General features: G+C 49.2%; 1 protein-coding gene across 1 annotated transcript in view; it reads right to left on the reverse strand.

Moving 5' to 3' along the window:
• The window catches only part of CRYBG2 (crystallin beta-gamma domain containing 2), a 13,827-nt gene extending 3,888 nt beyond the window's left edge, over positions 1–9,939 (reverse strand). Inside the window, exons 1-9 of the mRNA XM_044668737.1 lie at positions 7,309–9,939; positions 6,306–6,353; positions 5,846–5,961; positions 5,527–5,656; positions 2,324–2,463; positions 1,913–2,039; positions 1,538–1,573; positions 586–722; positions 163–289 (exon numbers count right to left, since the gene is read on the reverse strand). Coding sequence (XP_044524672.1) covers positions 163–289; positions 586–722; positions 1,538–1,573; positions 1,913–2,039; positions 2,324–2,463; positions 5,527–5,656; positions 5,846–5,961; positions 6,306–6,353; positions 7,309–9,939 — 3,492 coding nt within the window. The remainder of the gene's footprint in view (positions 1–162; positions 290–585; positions 723–1,537; positions 1,574–1,912; positions 2,040–2,323; positions 2,464–5,526; positions 5,657–5,845; positions 5,962–6,305; positions 6,354–7,308) is intronic.
• Positions 9,940–20,218: the final 10,279 nt, after the last annotated feature.

Genomic DNA, 20,218 nt, shown 5'->3' on the forward strand with positions numbered 1-20,218 from the left:
GAGAGGAGAGGAGAGGAGAGGAGAGGAGAGGAGAGGAGAGGAGAGGAGAGGAGAGGAGAGAGAGACAGGAGACGGAGAGAGAGACAGGAGACAGAGAGAGAGAAAGAAAGAGAAACAGAGAGGAGGGGGATGGATGAAATCGCCTCCTGAGATGCTCCTTACCGTGCGGATGACCCTCAGGGAGCTCAGGGATTCATCATAGCCGCCCCAGTGGGACCAGTCTGGATACTCGCCTTCTTCTAACAGGTACTGGTGTCCTCGGAAACCTTCTTTCTCATAGCCTACCCAGCTATGTCAGGGGACAGAGAGATAGTTAGATCCCTTCAGATCCCTCCAGCCTCAGCCACTAAAGTTGCCAGAGGGAGGGCTATTGGGAGATCAGCAACTCTACAGACATGGCATCCAAGCTCTAGAACTTAGAGGACAATGGGGCACCATTTGAAGGGAGTGGGCTAAATCCAGGGATTGAGAGCTGAGGGGGAGAAAGTGGCCAATATGGGAGTGGGAAGGGGTGAAGAAAACTCAGCAGGAATGTGGTGTCAAGTAGAAAGAATGGGTCTCCAGCCCATGAGCCCAGTCACTTACCAGCCCCCCAGGATACGCAGGGAACCCACAGTGGCTATGTTGGGGCTCTGCCCATCTTCTGGCTTCCTTAGGTCGTAGATATCTCGGCTCACTTCCCAGCAGTGGCCCTGGAAGTCTGTGGCCTCATACACCAGGGCCTGGGAAGTGGGGAGGAAATGCTGGTTATATGAGGCAAATCAGGACACTGGGACTTGGACTCCAACCATAGCCTGCAGCGAAACAGCCCAGCCTCCTCTTTGGGGCCAGGTCTAAGATTGTGACCCTCCAATACAGAGTGGCCATCCTGCCTCTGAACCTCTATCTCCCTCACTGATCCCAAAGCCCTTGGATGTGTTCCCCATCCCCTTGCTAAGACTTCTCATCTCCCTCAGTAAGTCTCTATCCCCCCACTGCATGCTTCAGCTGATGCTTCATACTTACTATGCTCCTATTCCTGTACTAAGCTACCATCCTTATCCCTGACAACCTACACCCTTAAAAAAACAAACAAATCCTTACCTTTTGCCTCAGTATCAGTCTTAAGACAGAAGAGTGTCAAGGACTAGGCAGTCAGGGTTAAGTGACTTATCCAGGATCATATAGCTAGGAAGTGTCTGTTGAACCTACACCCTTAATGAGCCTCCAACCTTTCTACTGAGTGTCCTTACCCTTGCTGGGTATTTATGCCCTCACTTAGCTCCCATCACCCATTGGGAGTATCCATTCTCTTTGCTGACCCCTGAGTTGGGTCTATTAGAAGCTGCTTCTCAGGGAATCACAGAGGGATGAAAGGAAATCTTTACCTACAATGCCATGGCTCCCCTCACCTTCCCTCTTGCCGGGAAGACCCTGTCTCCAAAGACACCCTGCTTGTACCTTCCTCCCAGCCTCCTCCATCCCCTTGAATCACAGCCCCCCCCCCCACAGAATAAGTCCCTGGAGGCAGGGTAGGGAGGTGGGTTTCAGCTCTTACCTTGGGCTCCCCCGGCTTCTCCACGGTGGGACAACCCTGTAGAGGTGACAAAATAAAGCCTATGCTACCTGGGCTGATCCTTGGAGACAGTTTCTATGGGCCTTCCACCTCTTTAACTTTAGCCTTTCCATCATACAAAGAGGACGCTGCCCTGGAGGCTTTTCCCACAGTCCCCAGAGATGACTACCCCCAGCTCCTCCACTGTCATTTGAGCACAGCTTCCCTTCCCATCTTCTCTTCCCTCCTCCATCCCTCCTGATCTCATGATTAGACTGTGTCTGTCTTCAGATCCAAGGCTCCCTAAGACAAGGGGACATTAATGGAGGGTAACAGCTAAGGGTAATGGGTTAATGCTCTTTGGGATCTGGCCCTCACCAGTCTCAAGGGCTTCAAGGAGTTGACGTGAGGGTCAGAAGAACCCCAGGCTTCCGGGGTGGGATAGACTCCAGGCTCCAGGATGCAGGGAACCCCGGTATAGTAGGGTTTGGAGTACAACAACCACCTGGTGAGGAGCAAGAGTAGTTCTTGATGTGGTCCCAGGAAATATAGAAGCAGGGGATAAGGGAATGTGCAGGAGCTGAAGCAAGATAGGGGATCATCAATCTGGGCAGAGGGAGATCCAAGAGTCCCGTTGGGAGATTCTGGGACTGGGAGAGAAGTGAACATTGTTATGGGAGGAGAGAGGGTGCAGCCTTACTAGTTCTGCTCTGGGGCAAGGGTTCAGGCAGGTGAATGGAATTTAGGAGTGGGAAGGGAATGCAATCCTGAGTCATCCTTGAGTCTTACAGTCCAGCAGTGACAGTGACAGATGATGCAAGTAAGGGCTGTCCCTGTCCCTGGGTATCCTCCAAGGCTTCCGTCAACTTCACCTGGACACCCTCATTGCCCTCCTTTGAGAACAGGCTGATCTCAGGGATGACATAATCCTAGGGATAGAAGGAGGGAAATGAGAAGAAAAGATGCTCAGCCTCCCTGGCCCCTGGGTCTGGGATTATCTTCCCCCAGAGGCAAGGAGATGGATCAGATGACCTCAAAAGGATTCTGCCAACTACTCAGAACCAGTTCCTCAAACTGATGAAAAAAACCCTGATTGATACCCTTTCTCATTATTATATATTTTCCCTGGCTGACCACCATGCTTGGAATGCTCTCCCTTTGCTCTGGCTACTGATCTCTCTCTGTCTCTCTCTGTCTCTCTGTCTCTCTGTCTCTCTGTCTCTGTCTCTGTCTCTCTGTCTCTGTCTCTGTCTCTGTCTCTGTCTCTCTCTCCCTCCCTCTCTCCCTCTGTCTCTGTCTCTGTCTCTGTCTCTGTCTCTCTCTCTCTCTCTCTCTCTCTCTCTCTCTCTCTCTCTCTCTCTCTCATCTTGTCTTAGAATCAATACTTTGTGTTGGTTCCAAGGCAGAAGAGCAGTAAGGGCTAGGCAATGGGGGTAAAGTAACTTGTCCAGGGTCACCCAGCAAGGAAGTGTCTGAGGCCACGTTTGAACCCAAGACCCCCCTCCATTGATCCAACTAGCTGCCCCCTCTCTGGCTTTTTTTAAGTTCCAACTAAAATCTCACCTCCTCCAAGAAGACTTTCCTGACCTGTCTTAATTCCAGTGGCTTCTCTCTTTTAATTATTTCCTTTTTCTCCTGTCTATAGCCCACTTTGCAAAGATTCATTTGCACACTGTCCCCCCTCATCAGATTGTGAGTTCCTTCAAGGCTGGAACTATCTCTTGTCTCTTTTTAGATCCCCGGCACTTTAGCACAGAGCCTGACACACAGTAGGTATTTCATAAATGGAGACTGACTGATTCTCTCTTTTGATCCTCATTTTTTTCCATAGGACAAGACAGTGAAGATGTAATGCCCATTTTAAAAAAGAGGTGACTACAGTATATAGAGGAAGAAAGGACAGGATGAGTTGGAATCCACAGTCAGGTCTCCTGTCTCTACAATCCACCATTCCTTCTACCATACCACACTGCTCTTTTTAACAGGTGAGGAAAATAAGGTTCAGAGCAAATGACTTGTCCAACGTCACATAGCTAGTAAGTAACAAAACCATTCATCATCTTACGACTGAAAAATCACTGATCTTTCTAATTCACTCCTAGAATTACATCAGTATTTAAGTGCCTCATCTAGTAGATGTAGAGTCTATAGCAAATATCTTGTCTTGTGAAAAGAAGGGAGAAAGGAAGAGAATTTGTAACTCGAGAATTTTTTCTTTTTTTCTTTTTGAACTCAGAATTTAAAAAAAAAGAATGTTAAAAAAATTGTTTACATGTAATTGAGAAAAGAAATAAAAAATTAAACGTTAGAAAAAATCATGCAAGTGCCGAGAGGATACAAAGACAAAAATGAAATGATGTCTACCCTCAAGAAGCTTACATTCTACCAGAGAGAAACAACCTGCACAGTAGGCAAGAGGTGGAATGAAGTTTGTGAGGAACAGTTCACAGGCTGGTTGATGGCCCTCTACATCTTGGCTCCATTGGATCTTTCCAATCTTGTCCATATAACTGGACTCTCCAATCTCCCCCAAACATCCCACACTTTCCTCCCCAGAGCCTTTGCTCACCATGGTCCTTTTTCCTGGAGCACCGTCTCCTGTCTTCATTCATAACAGTCCTGCCTCTCTTTCAAGGTCCAGCCCAAGGGACGCCTTATCTGAATGGGATCTTTCCCTCCTCAAGCCTGACTAACAAGACTATAAGCTCTTTGCGGTCTCCCTCCATTCCTGCTACTAAGTTGGATTCAGAGCAAAAATAAAAATGAAGGTATTATCCTCATTTTACAGATGAAGAAATTGGTTTGTCCTAGGTCATAGGGCAGTGAGTGGGCACCATAGTGCATAGAGTGCTGAGCCTGGAGTCAAGAAGACTCCTCTCCCTGAATTCAGATTTGACCCAGACACTTACTAGCTGAGGGACCCTGGGCAAGTCATTTCACCCTGTTTGCCTCAGTTTCCTCATCTATAAAATGGGTTGAAGAAAGAAGCAAACCACTCCAGTATCTCTGCCAAGAAAACAACAAATGGGGTCACGGAGTCAGACACAACCAGACAACTAGATCCAAAGACAGGATTCCCACTCAAGACTCCTGACTCTGAATCCTGACCACTTTCCACCATGCTACATCGACCCTCTAAAGGAGATAGCAAATAATTGATGATATTTGATACTAAATTAAAAACTGAGTAAATAAATGACCTGCCCCATCCCCCTTCCTGGGAATTCATTACAGCCTTGGATTCTGGAGGACATTGCGGGGATGGCGTTGTGGAGGCCTCTAAAACAATCGTGATCTGTTCCTCTCTTTCCTCCTGCCCCAAATTTCCCCTGAAAACTTCCCCTGGGCAGAACAATGAGGGTCTGTCTCCAGGCCTCTTGGCCTCCCTCTACCTCAGCCCCTCACTGAGGTCTTTCCCACTTTCTGAATTAATTCCTCTGGGTCTTGGTGACCTCTGGGGGCCAACACGGGTTCCCTATTGCCTCTGGGGGTTCATTGGATTGTGTGCAGCCTGAAATCCTACCTTCTCTTAGGCCTGGATGCCACCCCCACCCCAACTGGATTCCAGGGTCAGAAGCTGCTCCTGCCCTGCCCAAGGGGGACATGGAGCAAAGGAGCCTAGCCAGCACCATGGCATCAAAGCACTAAATTCAAATTTGGCCTCAGGCGTTTACTAGCTAGGTGACTCTGGGCAGATCACTCAACCTCTGGCTGTCCCAGTTTCCTCAGCTGTAAAATGGGGATAATAACAGCATGTACCTCCATTCCATTCCAACTTTTACTTTTAAAAGAGTTGGGTAGAGTCCCGTCTCCCCCCTCAGACCAGGAGCAGCCCAGGGGCTGGAAGGATGCTCTCCCTGTAAACAGAGCCTGCATCTCTCGCTGTTTCTGGATTGTTGAGCCTTTCCGCCCCCTATCCCCCAGGCTCTGAAGATAGGGAGATGAGGGGACCAAACCCAGCCCTTCATCTCCATTTAAGCTGCCCCACTCACCCTGACGGTCCTCTGGAGGGAGCCCACTGCCCCCGAACTCCACACTGCTCCTGATGCCCCGAGCTCCAGGTCCCCCTCAGGCAGGACCAGCTTCTGGCCCTGGAATCCAGGCTTCTCATACAGCATCCACCTGTGGGCACATTGGACATCTGGGAAGCGGCCCACGGGGGACAAGGGCCTTCACCAGAGCCTGGCCCAGAGGCCCGCATCCTGGGGCTTCTCCATGCAGTTTGGGGGATCACTCTCGCCCTCGATGATCACGACCACACTAGCTGTCCCCTCTGTAGGATGCCCTTTCGGCCACAGCCCTTACACTCACCCGCCCCTGAGCACCCGGAGGGAAGCTGTAGGGGGAAGCCAGCCTGTGGCATCAGCGACATCCTGCCAGACCTCCCGGGCTTCTCCCTTGCAGCCTGGCTCGGAGAACAGGATGATCTAGAGATGAGACAGAGACGGTCAACAGCCGAGTCAGTTCCTCCTATCTCTCTGCCCTCCTCTCTGTCCTGGTGCATTCTGGTCACTGACCCCTCTGGCCTTTGTCCCCAACCACTGACCATTGATCTAATTATTCTCAGACCTTTAATGTTTTTACCCCAAATTCTATCCACCGATCTTTCTGTCTCTTTCCTGCTCCACTGTATACCCCTTCTCTGCCCTAATCAGACAGTCGACAGCCTTTATTATTTGCCTACTGTGGAACAGGCAAGCAGGGGGGCTAGAAAGATGACCCCAGCCACATCCCTTGCCCAGAGGGCCTCCCCATCACTCCACCGCAGTACCTTTCCCGGTCTGGTGTTGAGCTTTCCTTGTTTCTTCTCTTCCCAACTCTAGCCAGGCAAGGAGAGGAAACAAAAGGGGATATTCAGAAAAATCACTCTCGGATGTCCCCCCCCAAATCCTCACCCCATTTCTCTGGGCCACTAGGTGTAGAGGCCCTACCCTGAGTGCCTGAGAGCACAAAGTCCCCAAGCACTTCAGCAGGGGCTCCAGATTTTTATTCCAATACCAGCAGCTTCCATTTCCATGGAACTAGAAAGTCAACTAAGCCCATTGTGAGAGGTGGTAAAAATATTAGTGTACCCATTTTATAGATGAGGAACCTAAGATTCACAGAGAAGGAGCTTGCTCAGGGTCACACTGAGAGTCAGTGGGAGGGCCAAGATTCCAAGCTGTGGAACTTAGAGTTGGAAGGGAGCTTAGAAAGCATCTAGACCAGGGGGTTTAACCTGGGGTCTCTGAATTTATTCTTTTGATAACTGTGTTGTTGTTGAGTCGTTTCAGTCATTTTGGTATTTGCCAAATAGTTTGCCATTCCCTTCTCCAACTCATTTTTAGTAGACAATGAAACTGAGGCAATCAGGGAGAAGTGACTTGCCCAGGGTCATACAGCTAGTAAGTGTCTGAGATCAGATTTGAACTTTCTGACATGCTGAGGGCTTCTCTCCCCTCTCCCAGTCTCTGGGGTCCCTTTGTCTAGTCAGTCCAATTAAAAAACAACTTTAAAAATTTTTTTTAACTTAAAAAAATAAAAAAAAATTAGGCAGCTAGGTAATACAGTGGATAGAATGCTGAACCTGGAGTCAGGAAGGCTCAAGTTCAAATTCAGCCTCCAATACTTATTGACTGGGCAAGTCACTTAACCTCTGTCTGCCTTCATTTTCTTGGCTATAAAATGGGAATAATAATATAACAGCTATTTCCCAGGGCTATTGTGAGGATCAAATGATCACCTTTGTGAAGTGCTATATAGTAATAGCTAGAGGTCGTTGTAAATTCTCTTACCCTGCCTTCAGGAAGTTGAATGGAAGTCTTGGCTTCAGCCTGGACCTGTGGCTTCCCCTGGCTGGAGAGCAGGGGTAGGCGCCCAGGGCCCTTCTCCAGGCCGGGTGATGCTTGGGGCTTCAGGGAAGATAACTTAGTCCCCAGAGTGGCCGGAGGGGCCGCATCCCCTCCTCCAAACAGGAGGCTGCCCCCAAGGCGGGAAGCAGGAGCTCCGGCAGCCCCCCTCCTTGGGCCCATCTCAGTGGCCTGTGGCCCCTGAGCCTCAGCCACATGCAATTTCATCATGTCTAGAGGCGAGCGGGTTTCGGGGGGCGGCCGAGAGGCTCGCTTGTCCCAGAAGAGTCCTGGAGAAGGGCTGGCCTTCTCCTGGCGCCGCTGGAGCTTCTCGTCATCACTGAGGTAGGGGTTCTCTGGCTCCTCATCTGACTCGGGCTCCGTCTCTGGCTCTGGCTCCGGTTCTGACTCCAGCCCTAGCTCAGGGCCGTGTCCTGGAGTCCAGGTCTGGGCCTGGTCCTCATCGATGGCAGGCAGTGTGGCGTACATGGCCAGATAAGAAGAGCGGGGTGCCCGGGGCAGCCTGTGGGTGCGAAGAATCTCAGGAGCCTCCATGCTCCGCAGAGTGTCCAGGAAGAGCTCCAGGTCAGCGGCCAGAGCTACTCCTTCTTCTTCCTCTCCAATAGACTCCTGCTTGACTTCATCCTTGGTGGGTTCCTGTGAGGGCCCAATCTGGATGGAAGCCTCAGCCTCCAAGGGAGATGGGGCAGCAGGGTCTTTGGGTCCCCCCACAACTTCAGTCTTTGTTGCAGATGGGACGAGAGGACTTCCAGAGCCTGGCACAACCTCATTTTTCATCAGGGATGGAACAAGAGAGGTTCCAGGGACAGGGGCTACCTCAGTTTTTGATGGGGATGGGACAAGAGGAGTTCCAGGGGATGGGACAAGAGGAGTTCCAGGGGATGGGACAAGAGGAGTTCCAGGGGGTGGTACAAGAGGAGTTCCAGGGCATGGAACAACCTCGGTCTTCTTTGGAGATGGGATAAGAGGGATTCCAGATCCTGTAATAGTTTCGGTCTTTGTTGGGGATGGGGCAAGAGGAGTTCCAGGGGATGGGACAAGAGGAGTTCCAGGGCATGGAACAATCTCGGTCTTCTTTGGAGATGGGATAAGAGGGATTCCAGATCCTGTAACAGTTTCGGTCTTTGTTGGGGATGGGATGAGAGGAGTTTCAGAGTCTGGAACAACCTCATTCTCTGTGGAAGATGGAACAAGAGGTTCTCCAGAGCTCACGTCAACCTCGTCTCTTTTGGGTGATGGAGTAAGAGATCTAGATTCTGGAACAACTTTGTCCCTTTTGGGGGGTGGTACAAGAGGAGTTTCAGAGCCCATGCCAACCTCAGTCCTCTTGAAGGAGGAACCCTGGGGAGCTTCAGGGCTCGGGACAACCTCGCTTTTCACCTGGGATGGGGTTGAGGCTATCCTAGACTCCGAGGGGAGCTTGGCACTGGGGCCACGACACAGTGTAGGCAGTTCAGGGTCAGTGAGGGTGCTCTGTTGCTGGGGTCCAGGAGAAGATAGAACTGAAGTCCTGTTGGGGAGACCCTGAGGAGGAAACTCAAGAGGAGTAGGGTCACTTCTAGACACAGGCAGCCTAGTAATAGGTACTTCCCTCTCTCTGGACAAACAGGCATCGGCAATGATGCCAATAGCCCTGGGGATATTACCTTCTTCTTGGCTAGTCTCCCCAAACTTTGGCAGCTGTCCTTGAGTCTCTGAAGCTCCCACTTGGTTTAGGGGGGCCCCTTGGACCCTGGGAATGGCCCGGGGTAGCCGACTCTGTCTCACAGCCTCAGTTTTTGCGGGGTGGGGTTCAGGGGGTACCAGAGAGGCGAGGATTTCCAGGGCCTGGCTCCGACTGGGTGATGGGGAGTCCTCAGGACGGGAGCCTACCACAACAGCTCGGACAGTTCGGGCTAGGTGTCTGCCCCGAGGCACCCCTTCACCCCCCGTGGGTCCAATCACTACCGAGCTGCTTGTACGTCTTTCTACCCGCCCTCCCACCACGGTGGTGGTGCGCACGGTCCGAGTCACCCGCCTCTCCTCGGAGCCTCGGAAGGTTCCACAAGAGGAGCCCAGGCCAGGGTGAGGACTTGCCTCCCGGGGCCCCGCTATTGGTCCCTCTGCCAGGGCACCAGAAGCAGCGCTGAGTCTTGATGTCTCTGCCAGAGTAGGGGTGCTGCCGTGGATCTGGGCGCCAGGCTCCTTCGGCCTCCCCTGGTGCCTCCTGTCCTTCGGGAGTGGTGTGTACATCTTGGAGAAGATGGGCTCATGACTTAGGAATTTCTTTGTATCACCTGGATTTAGGTCCTCAGGGGGGTCCTTGACCCTGATTTTGGGCCCCTGAGAGTTCACAGCCTCCTCTTCACACGTGGTGACGCCATTGACTTCCTCTCGATGGTAGGTATACGCATACGATTCCTCCTGGGGAGCACCACCTCCCCTGGGTGACACCAGTGAGACTTTGTGGAAGCGGTGCCGGACCTCCTCCTGGGCAGGGGGCCGATGCCGCCAGGTCAGGGTGGCACTCACCACGCGAGACTCTGGCCGGACCGGGTGGGTGCCTGCCTCCTCCATGCCAGGGCCTGGCACTGTGCCCTGAGGGCTCCTTATCTCTTCACTGCTCAGCACCCCCAAAACGCTGCAAAAGAGAGAAGGAAGCATGGGTGAGTCAGGCAGGTCACTTCACCTACTTGAGGGTCAATTTTCTCATCTAAAATTGGCAATAATAATAATAATAATAATAACATCTGACACAATGAGCGCATACACACTCTTCAGACGGGTCCTTCTCTAAGAGTAATGTCGTCCATCCGCTGACTCTCAGCGTGGCACCCAGATCTGAAGGCTGAGCGTCTACCTATTCCTAGATATACTTCTGACCCACGGTCGGGGCATCTCTTTGAGCCTCGGCTTGTTCCTTTGTAAAATGTCAGAGTTGGACTAGATGGTTTCCAAGGAACTTTCCCACGCTGGCATTCTCTAACCTAAGGCCCCTTCCAATTCTGATAGTCCATGTTAGAAGGTCTCTCTCAGGTCTAAAGTTCCCCCTCAGCTTTGCCATTCTCCATTCTAAGGCCCCTCCGAGCTCAGCTCATCAATGACCCTAAGTGGGTAGAATCGGAATGGGCTTAAAAGCCAAACATGGAAAGAGGGAAGACGCAGGAAGAAAATGAGGAGAAGATAAAAGGTGGAAAACTAGAGGAAGACACACACACTCTCTATACTTATATATTGTTCTTCAGTCACGTCCGACACTTGGTGACTCCTTTTGGGGTTTTCTTGGCAAAGATCCTGGAGTGGTTTGCCATTTCCTTCTCCAACTCTTTTTACAGATAAGGAAACTGAGACCAATGGGGTTAAGTGACTTGTCCAGGGTCTCACAGCAAAGATCCTGGAGTGGTTTGCCATTTCCTTCTCCAGCTCATTTTACAGATGAGGAAACTGAGACCAACGGGGTTAAGTGACTTGTCCAGGGTCTCACAGCAAAGATCCTGGAGTGGTTTGCCATTTCCTTCTCCAGCTCATTTTACAGATGAGGAAACTGAAGCCAATAGGAACTTGCTCAAGGTCACATAGCCAGTAAAGGTTAGAAGCTAGATTTGAACTCAGGAAGATGAATCTTCCTGAGACCAGGCTTGGTGTTTAATTCATTGCACCAACTAGCTGCCCTCTACTCAACACTGCCTCCCTATAAAGGAGGCAGCTGGATGGTAAAATGAATTGAGTGCTACAACTAGAGTCAGGAAAACCTGAATTCGAATCCCATCTCGGATACTTCCTAGCTGTATGACCCTAGACAAGTCACTTAACCTATCTATAAAATGGGTATTATAATGATAGCCCCTCCATTTCAAGGTTTTATGAAGATAAAACAAGATAATAGTTATAAAATGCTCTGCCAACATTAAAACTAGCTGTAATTAAAGCCAGGGCAGTAAGGTGGTTCAGTGAATGGGTCTGAAATCAGAAAGACTCATCTTTCTGAGTTCAAATTTGGTCTCAAATACTGACCGACTGTTTGACCCTGGGCAAGTCAATTAATCCTGTTTGCCTCAGTTTCCTCATCTGTCAAATGGGCTGGAGAAGGAGATGGCAAACTGCCCTAGTACCTTTGACAAGAAAAACCCCAAATGGGATCACAAAGAGTCTGGCACTACCGAGAATGACTGAATAACAAACATAATTAAGGCAAGATTTATCTTAAAGATTTCATAGATGCTTAAAGGATACTGGAGTCATCAAAGAATTCCCTCTCTAATTTCACTACGGATTGTCCAGACCTGAGTTCAGTGGGGAAATCCGTGGTTTCCTTAAGAAAACTGATTTGCAAACTAATGCAAATCAGTGTTTGACAGCTTCTAGTCTTTTAAGCCAAGTGACTCATCCAGCTCTACAGGCTGGTATGGCAGGAGGTTAGATTTAAACCCAAGTCTTGCTGACTTCCAGGCCCATCTTCTATCCACTACACTTGGTTACCCCGTCCCTAAATCTGAATTTGCATAGTTCAGGTTTGCTTAATTCAGGGTAGATCTACCCCAGAGAAGCAATCTCATACATTTCCCTGCCTTTTTCCTAATTCTTTTTTTTTTCTTCCAGTTCCAAACTCCTTCACTCCATTCCTCCCCCCACCCATTAAGAAGGCAAGAAATCCAATTAGGGGACCCGTCCCCCATCATACCCAGCCATCTCTGGTTCCTAAGGGCTTCGGGAGGTCATCTGCTCCGTCCTCTTAGCCCACGTCAAACAGAAGGGAAAGGATTCTGTTTCTAATTCTTCTCACCTCTTTGGGTCCCTTTCTGATCTCTTCTCTCTTTGCCTTGCCTTTCATTCGTTCAGTCATTCCTGCAACAATCTTCTCCTCCAGTCTCCCAGGTTGATCCCCGGGCCTCGTCGTTCCACCCACTTCCTCCAAGCTGACTGGGGGCCTTGGGACTTTGGCCTGCTTTGACAGTCACTAGACATGAGTCAGTATTTTATGAGGGGCTGAGATGAAAGGGGCTAGGGCAGAGAGGAAGCCATAGAAAGCCAATCTCAGCCTCAGGACTTGTCCAACTAGATGCCAGGGTGAAGGGGTGCGGGGAATAAAAAGGGGATGTGGGCCCAGCCCCAAGCCTGACGCCTCTATCTATTCGGCAACAGGCGGGCCTTCAAAGCAATGGGTGGAGAGCAAAGGCTGACCACTGGGCCTGGCCCAGGAATCTCTAAGCATGACATGCAGCTGGACTCCTTGATCCCCCCCAAAATGTGCCTCCTCTTACTGAACCCCTGTGTTCTTCATTGAGTCTCTCATCTCCTCGCCTCCCTGAGCTTTAATTCAAACCTCCCACCTCGGCAGATTCACTGGGGCTCCATCCCCTCACTTAGTCCCCTTTCAATCCCTGAGCTCCATCTCCTTGCTGAAGCCCTCTCTTCAATGGGCCTCAAAAACCTGAATCCCATTCCCTCACCATCTCCCATGGCTCCTTTTGTTTTTTTTTTAAACCTGTACCTTCTATCTTAGAATCAATACTATGTATTGGTTCCAAGGCAGAAGAGTGGAAACGACTAGGCAATGGGGGTTAAGTGACTTGCCCAGGGTCACCCAGCTAGGAAGTGTCTGAGGCCAGATTTGAACCCAGGACTTCTCACCTCCAGGTCTGGCTTTCTATCTACTGAGCCACCCAGATGCCTCTTCTCTCACTACTCTTATTGAACCCTGCCCCCTACTCTGAGCTTCTCCCATCTCATACATGCTCAATCCAAGGGAAGGCCTAATGCCTAGAAGCAGGGAGCAAGAAGACATGTCAGGTTCTAAGGTCCTTCCCGGATCTTAACATTTCATGTTTTTAGGTTCCTTCCAGCTCTGACATTCTAATGGATCAACTTTCCCTCATCTCACAGGGTGGAGGCAGGAAGCTCTGAAGGTAGACACAATGGGGCAACCCGAGAAATTCCAAGGTCCTTGTCTCCTAAGGCATCTTCTGGTTTTAAGTTTAGAAACTTAAACTTACCTTAGGGTTAAGCAAGCCCTAATGCCTTTGAAGAAGCCTAGAAGGTCTGAAAAAGAGGCCAGACTCAAGGGCTGGCATGCTGTTTCAGCCCTTTTCTCCCAGACTGAGCTATCTCCCTCCCATCAGCACATGGGAAGGGGAAGGGGTTCCAATAAAGGTAATGGGAGACCTGGTGAGCGAATGGACCTTGGCTTCTAGAGCGAGCTTCCCAACTGCCTAGATCTCTTTCACCAGCCGAAGGCGTCTCAGAATCTCACCGGCTCTCCCTTTAGCCATTCATGGATTGGATCCTCAGGGGATACCTAGCCTGGATTAGCGTATGTTGTGAGGGGAAGAAGGATGGACAAGATAACTTATACCTTCAAAACATGGCCTGTGGGACTGTGAAGTGGAGGGGGTGGGGAAGTGATCCAACAAGTCAACCAAAACCCTCAACTCACCTGTGAGTCACCTCCAAAACTGGGCCAAACCAGTCTCTACGCACGCCTGCCCGCACTTACACACCCAGGTACGGCGGCAGATCCAACCGAAACCCATCTGTCCTTGTCGCTCCACCGCCGCCGAAGCCACTACCACTACCACACATTTTCTCTCCATTTTCCAGTGGCTTCCATCCCTGGCCCCAAGCGCCTTCTCAAGGGAGTCCAAAAAGTGGGGGCATAAAAGTAAGGGGGGGCCAGGAGCTTAACTCCCCAGACTCCAGCTCAGATTCCATAGAGTCTATCATTATGAACCACGGGCCAAAAATAGATAGGGAGAGGACTGGGTGGGGGCCACCCACAGCCTCACCCCAGCTCCTTCCCTATTTTGACCTCTCCTCCCTTCTTCCTGACCCTTCTTTCTCCTTATCCAAGGCTGGGTCCCAGATGATCTGAGAGGCAGACTTAATTCCTGCTGTGGGGATCTGGGAGTGATGGGACGGGGCAAGGAAGGGGCAGTAGAGAACAGGCAGGACATTTCTAGGAATCAAAAGCATTCATCTAAAAAAAACATTGGTCGAATGTCAGAGCTGGGAGGGGCCTTAGAACACAGAATGTTAGTTCTGGATGGGACCTTAGAACTCGAACTGTTAGAAGTGGGAGGGACCTTAGAACACGAAAGGTTAGAACCAGAAGATGCCTTAGGAGACAAGGACCTTGGAATTTCTCGGGTTGCCCCATTGTGTCTACCTTCAGAGCTTCCTGCCTCCACCCTGTGAGATGAGGGAAAGTTGATCCATTAGAATGTCAGAGCTGGAAGGAACCTAAAAACATGAAATGCTAAGATCCGGGAAGGACCTTAGAACCTAGACTGTCAATGCTGAGAAGAACCCTGGAATACAGGATGATGGAGCCAGAAGGAAGCTTAGAGACCATCTAGTCTACCCAGTGCACTTTGCAGATGGGAAAATGGAGATTTAGAGAGGTATTTGCTAATGCTCCATTAGAGAAAAAACACTGGAGTGCTATTCGAAACATCTGGGTTGGGGTCCACCAAAGTTTACCAAACTTAATTATGACCTTAGACAAACTACTTCTCTGGACCTCATTTCCCCCATCTGTAAAATGAGAATGATGATGGTATTTGTTCTATCGACCTCACAGGGTAAAAATCTAACTAAGAGAATATAGAAATGGATGTTGATTTAGAGGTCATCCAATTCCTTCATTTTTTTTAAAGCCGTATCTTCTGTTTTCAAAGCAACTCTAAGACAGAAGGGCAAGAGCCAGGTAAACAGGGTTAAGTGACTTGCCCAAGGTCACCCAGATAGGAAGTGGCCGAGGTCAAATCTGAACCCATTCCCCTATCCAATTCATTTTTTAAAAACCCTTCCCTTCCATCTTAGAATCTGTGTATTGGTTCCAAGTCAGAAGAGTGGTAAGGGCCAGGCAATAGGGGTTAAATGACTTGCCCAGGGTTACACATCATTATGATTACTGTATATTGTCTTCCATCATATTATCTCCTTTAGATCCTGCTCTATTCCCTTTCACTCTGTTTCTCCTCACCAGTATTTGAGGATCACATATCTAGGAAGTGTCTAAGGTCAAATTTGAACCTAGGACCTCCCATCTCTGGGCCTGGCTCTCAATCCACCTAGCTGCCCCCAATCCAATTCATTTTCAAACCTTGTTGATTCTATCTTCAGAACATTTCTCCCCTCCCTCCTCTTCTCTCTTCTTATTTAGCCACCACCCTAGTTCAGCCCTTCCTCACCTCTTACCTAGACTATTGCGACAGCTTCCAAATTAGTCTTCTTGTCTCATCTCACCCCATTCTGCTCCATCTTCCATGGAGCAAAGTGATTTTCCTAAAGTGCAGGTCTGACAACATCATTTCTGCTACTCAACAAGCTGCAGTGGCTCCCTATTACCTCTCTCTCTCTCTCTCTTACTTTCTTGATTAGTAACAACTCTAAGAGAGAAGGGCAAGGGCTGGGCAAACAGAATTAAGTGACTTGCTCAGAGACACACAGTTAGGAAGTATCTGAGGCCAGAGTTGAACCTAAGTCCTCCTAGTTCCAGGCCTGGATCTCTATCCACTGAACCAGCCAGCTACCTCCTCCCTGTTACTTCCTGAAGCAAACATAGGGGTTAGGGGCACGATGCCCCCATGATCTGGAAAATCTGCATAAAAAAATCTTAACCCTCCCTTCATACCAGAGAATTCTGATTTTTTTCTTTTTTCTATCATAGGGTGTTTATAGGAAAAGACATTGTGTATGTTTATGATTTTAAGAGATAAAATATGTTGATAACATTTTTATGCATTTCTGAGTTTCTAGACTTTTTCTGTGTCGTCTGCTGTATTATTGGTGGCTTCCACAAAACTCCCCCCAAATTCCCATTTTTTATGCCATTCAATGACAGCAAAACCATGTAGCCTAACGCCAAAATGTAGACGGGGTACCCATATAAACTTCTGTACGACATTGAAATCTCCTCACAATCTGGCTCCAGTCTACCCTTCCAGCCTTATTACACACTGATCTTCTTCATGCCCTCTAGGATCCACTCAAACAGGTCTTGTTCTTTGCACTTAGTTCTCTCTGCATAGTTCCCCAAGCCTGGAACTCACTCCTTCTTCACCTCCACCTTTTGGAATTCCAGATCGTTTCCAAATCCGGCCCACGTATCACCTCCTACATTAACCCTTTTCTTATTCCCTACCTTCCCTCAGCTACCAATGCCTCCCCAAGAAATTACCATGTACTTATTCTAGATAAACTGTATACATGATAATGTCAATTTTGTTTTCCCCAACGGGATACAAACGTCTATAGGGCAGAAACTGTTCCATCTTTGTCCTTGTGTCCCCAGCACCTAGCAGAGCATCTGGCATATTATTGAAGACTTGCTCATTGATCCATTGATTACCATCTGTATGATCTTGAGCAAGTCACAACCTCTCTGGAGGCCAGTTCTTTGTCTCAAAAAAGGAGATTGGACTAGCTGACCTTAAGATTTTTTCTAACTAAATCTCTATGTAGATTGCCATTTGGTTTTCCCAATAGACCTGGGAAATAGATGGTACAAGTATTACTATCTCCATTTTACAGATAGAGAAACTGAGACTCAAAGATGAGAAGTAATGAAGAAACTTATCTAAGGTTATGGAATGTTATTTGCAGCATTTCACCTCACATCCAGATCTTTTGATTGCTAGTCCAATGTTTTGTTGGTTGGTTTTTTCCATTAGAGCAATAATAAACTACTTAACTTGGCCTCAGTTTCTCCATTTGCAAAATGAGATGTGAAAGTCCTTTGTAAACCTTAAGGTGCCATATAGATAAGAGTACTCACTTATTGTGAATAGAACGATAAATAAACTCTGTGCTTTTCATAACAATAAACACACCCACTGTTATAATCAAGAAGGAGAGGAAAGAGTATTGATTTGATAACACCTAGTACTTAGGGTCAAAGATCTGAAGGTGGAAGGGACCTTTGAGGTCATACAGTCCAACCCCATCATTTAAAAAATGAGGAAACTGAGTTACCCAAATGTGAGGTGGGTGGGAAGGTGAGCTGCAAGGCCAGAATTCAGACCCAGAGCTTCTTAGAATCCCCTCACCCAGAAATCTTTTAGAATGTCAAGACTCCTCTTCCTGAATTCAAATCCAGCCTTGAATATTTACTAGTTATGTTACTCTGGTTTGCCTCAGTTTTCTCATCTGTCAAATGAGCTACAGAAGGAAATGGCAAACCACTCCAGAATCTCTGCCAAGAAAACCCCAAGAGGGGTCACAAAGAGTTGGACGTGATGACTGAACAACAACACAACACACTTTTCTCAGGGATCAAGAGGAACCTTGGGGTAGGGAGGCTCCAAAGGCTTTCTAACCTAGAGTGAAGGATGAACAAAATAACAAGAAAAACCAGCGTTTCTCTAGCATTTTAAGTTTTGTAAAATGCTTTACCTACATGATCTCATTTGATCCTCTCCCAAACCCTGCAAAGTAGATGCTGTAGCTATTGTTATGTCCATTTTACGGATGAGGAAACTAAGATGTAGAGTGGTTCAGTGACATTCTCAGGGTTCCACAGCTAGTAAACATCTGAGGCAGGACTCCTGACTCCATATCCAGGATGCTAGTCACTAGACTATGCTGCGTCTCAGATCGACACTTCCTTCCTTAGTGGCCATTCCCATATATATATATATATATATATATATATACATATACATATATATATATTTATTTTTTTTTTTAAACCCTCACCTTCTGTCTTGGAATCAATACTAAGTAAGGCAGAAGAGTGGTAAGGGCTAGGCAAAGGGGGTTAAGTGACTTGCCCAGGGTCACACAGCTAGGAAGTATCTGAGGCCAGAGTTGAACCTAGAACCTCCCATCTCTAGGCTTGGCTTTCAATCCACTAAGTTACCCAGTTGCCTCAGTCTTATTTTTTTTAAAAACCTTTACTTTACTGATCAATACTATGTATTGGTTCCAAGGCAGAAGAGTAGTAAGGGCTAGGCATTGGGGGTTAAGTGACTTGCCCAGGGTCACACAGCTAAGAAGTGAGACATCTAGATGCCCCTCCCTATTTCCTTATATACATAGTCTTTCCCCTATTAGAATTTAAGCTCCTGGAGGGTAGGGACTGTTTTTGTTTGTTTTTTTTTGCATTTGTATACCTAGTGGTTGGTACCTGGTAAATGGTTAATTCTTTTTCATTCATTCATTCTTTTTAAACAGTTTTCATTTTAATTTTTACGTGTTGATCCATTCTTTCATTACTTCATTGATCCATTTTCTCAGATGCTGAGACCTTTAAGGGAACAGGAGCCAGAGAAGTTCATGTAGGACCTTCTCTTGGAAACACAACTTGGTATAACAGGGGAAAAGAGAGAGAGAGAGAGAGAGAAAGAGAGAGAGAGAGAGAGAGAGAGAGAGAGAGAGAGACAGACTGTGTGTGGATTCTGCCTGTGGCATTTACCACCCCACCTCCAGTGACCTTGGATAAATCATTTCTCCTCTCTGGATCTCAGTTTCCTCATCTGTAAAATGAAGGGGTTGAACTAGATGGCCCTGGAGGTCCTTTCCAGCTCTGCTATGACCGTGGTCACTGAGGTCTCCTGTGAAGCCAGGTAGGCAACACGGGAAACCTTAGAATCCAAAGATTCATGAGAATCAACAGGGCAGAGCTCGCCATTGATTTCTTGCAGTCACATAATCTCCCTCAATGGGTTTCCCCATCATTGAGTCCTGGCTGGAGGAAACTCCATGGCTCCCCTCTCTTCTCCGTCTCCAGAGCTTCCCACCTCCCGGACTTCAGGGGTTCTCAGTGCTGCTCCCTCCCCTCTCCATTGGCACAAGGCATCAATAGTTGGCTTTAGGAAGCGCTGCTAGAATTCTTGCAGTGATTAATAGCCGCCCCCCATCCTTCTGTAAAAAGAGGGAGTAGATCTCCACGATCACTACCAGCCTTTCCAGCTTTCCATCCCCCGAGCCTGGGCTCCCAGGACTTCAAAGCATCTTCCTGCCACCTCCTCACCAGCCCAGGAGCAAATCTACTTGACAGCTTGAGGCCCAGAACAGTGGAACAACTTGCCCCAGGACACCCCGCACCTTGGCAGCCCAAATAAGACTAGCAGCGGGTTCCCAGGCCAGCATTTGGGTGCCTGATCCCTTCAGAGGGTGGGGACAGGGTGACTCCTTCTGACATCGGGCTGGCCACCCAGAGGGGAGATCGGGACAGGGACTAGTCGCGAGGGGAAGGGAAAGGAAAAGGCAGCAGAGATGGGCTAGGAGGAGGGAAGAGGGGAAAGAAGCGCCGGCACTCCCCATGCTGGGCTTTGGGGCGAAGGTGGGATGGGAAGAGCCGCAGCTCAGAGCTGGAGGACAGGAATGAATGAACCTCTCCCTAGCAAGAGAAGGCAGGAACCGGAGAATGGAGTCCCTAAACCCCACGTGCGTCTCTCCCCAACCAGAGCCCTGGGCTCCTCACCCTCCTCACCTTCCGTCCGGAGACCCAGGTGACTGGGCGGTACAGCTCCCAGGAGGCTGTGGCTCCCTCCGCTCGCCTGCTCTCCCCGAGCGCTGGTGCAGTTTCACCTGGGGTTCCCAGGGCCTGGAGTCGGGGCACCCCGTGATGGGGCGTGGCTCCTGGGGAGGGGCCTGCACCCTCGCCCGGCAGCCCCGGAATTCTTCAGGGCTGCCTGGGCAAAGAGCTGGTTGGGCCGGTTTCAGCTCCCACGGCACTGGCAGCGTAGACTCAGGCTCCCCTCCGCCCTCCCCGGGAGTCACCCCTCGCTCCTCCTGCAGGATGATGGTGACAAAGAGGGAGGTGGTCTTGGCAGGCGATGGGCCAGCATGGGGTGGCCCTGGCTCCCCAGACGCAGGGGGCCCTGTCCCGTGATCCTCATAGCCGTCACCCTTT

This window comes from Gracilinanus agilis, chromosome 3 (genome assembly GCF_016433145.1).
Source record: "Gracilinanus agilis isolate LMUSP501 chromosome 3, AgileGrace, whole genome shotgun sequence".
In the NCBI taxonomy this organism is placed as follows: domain Eukaryota; kingdom Metazoa; phylum Chordata; class Mammalia; order Didelphimorphia; family Didelphidae; genus Gracilinanus; species Gracilinanus agilis.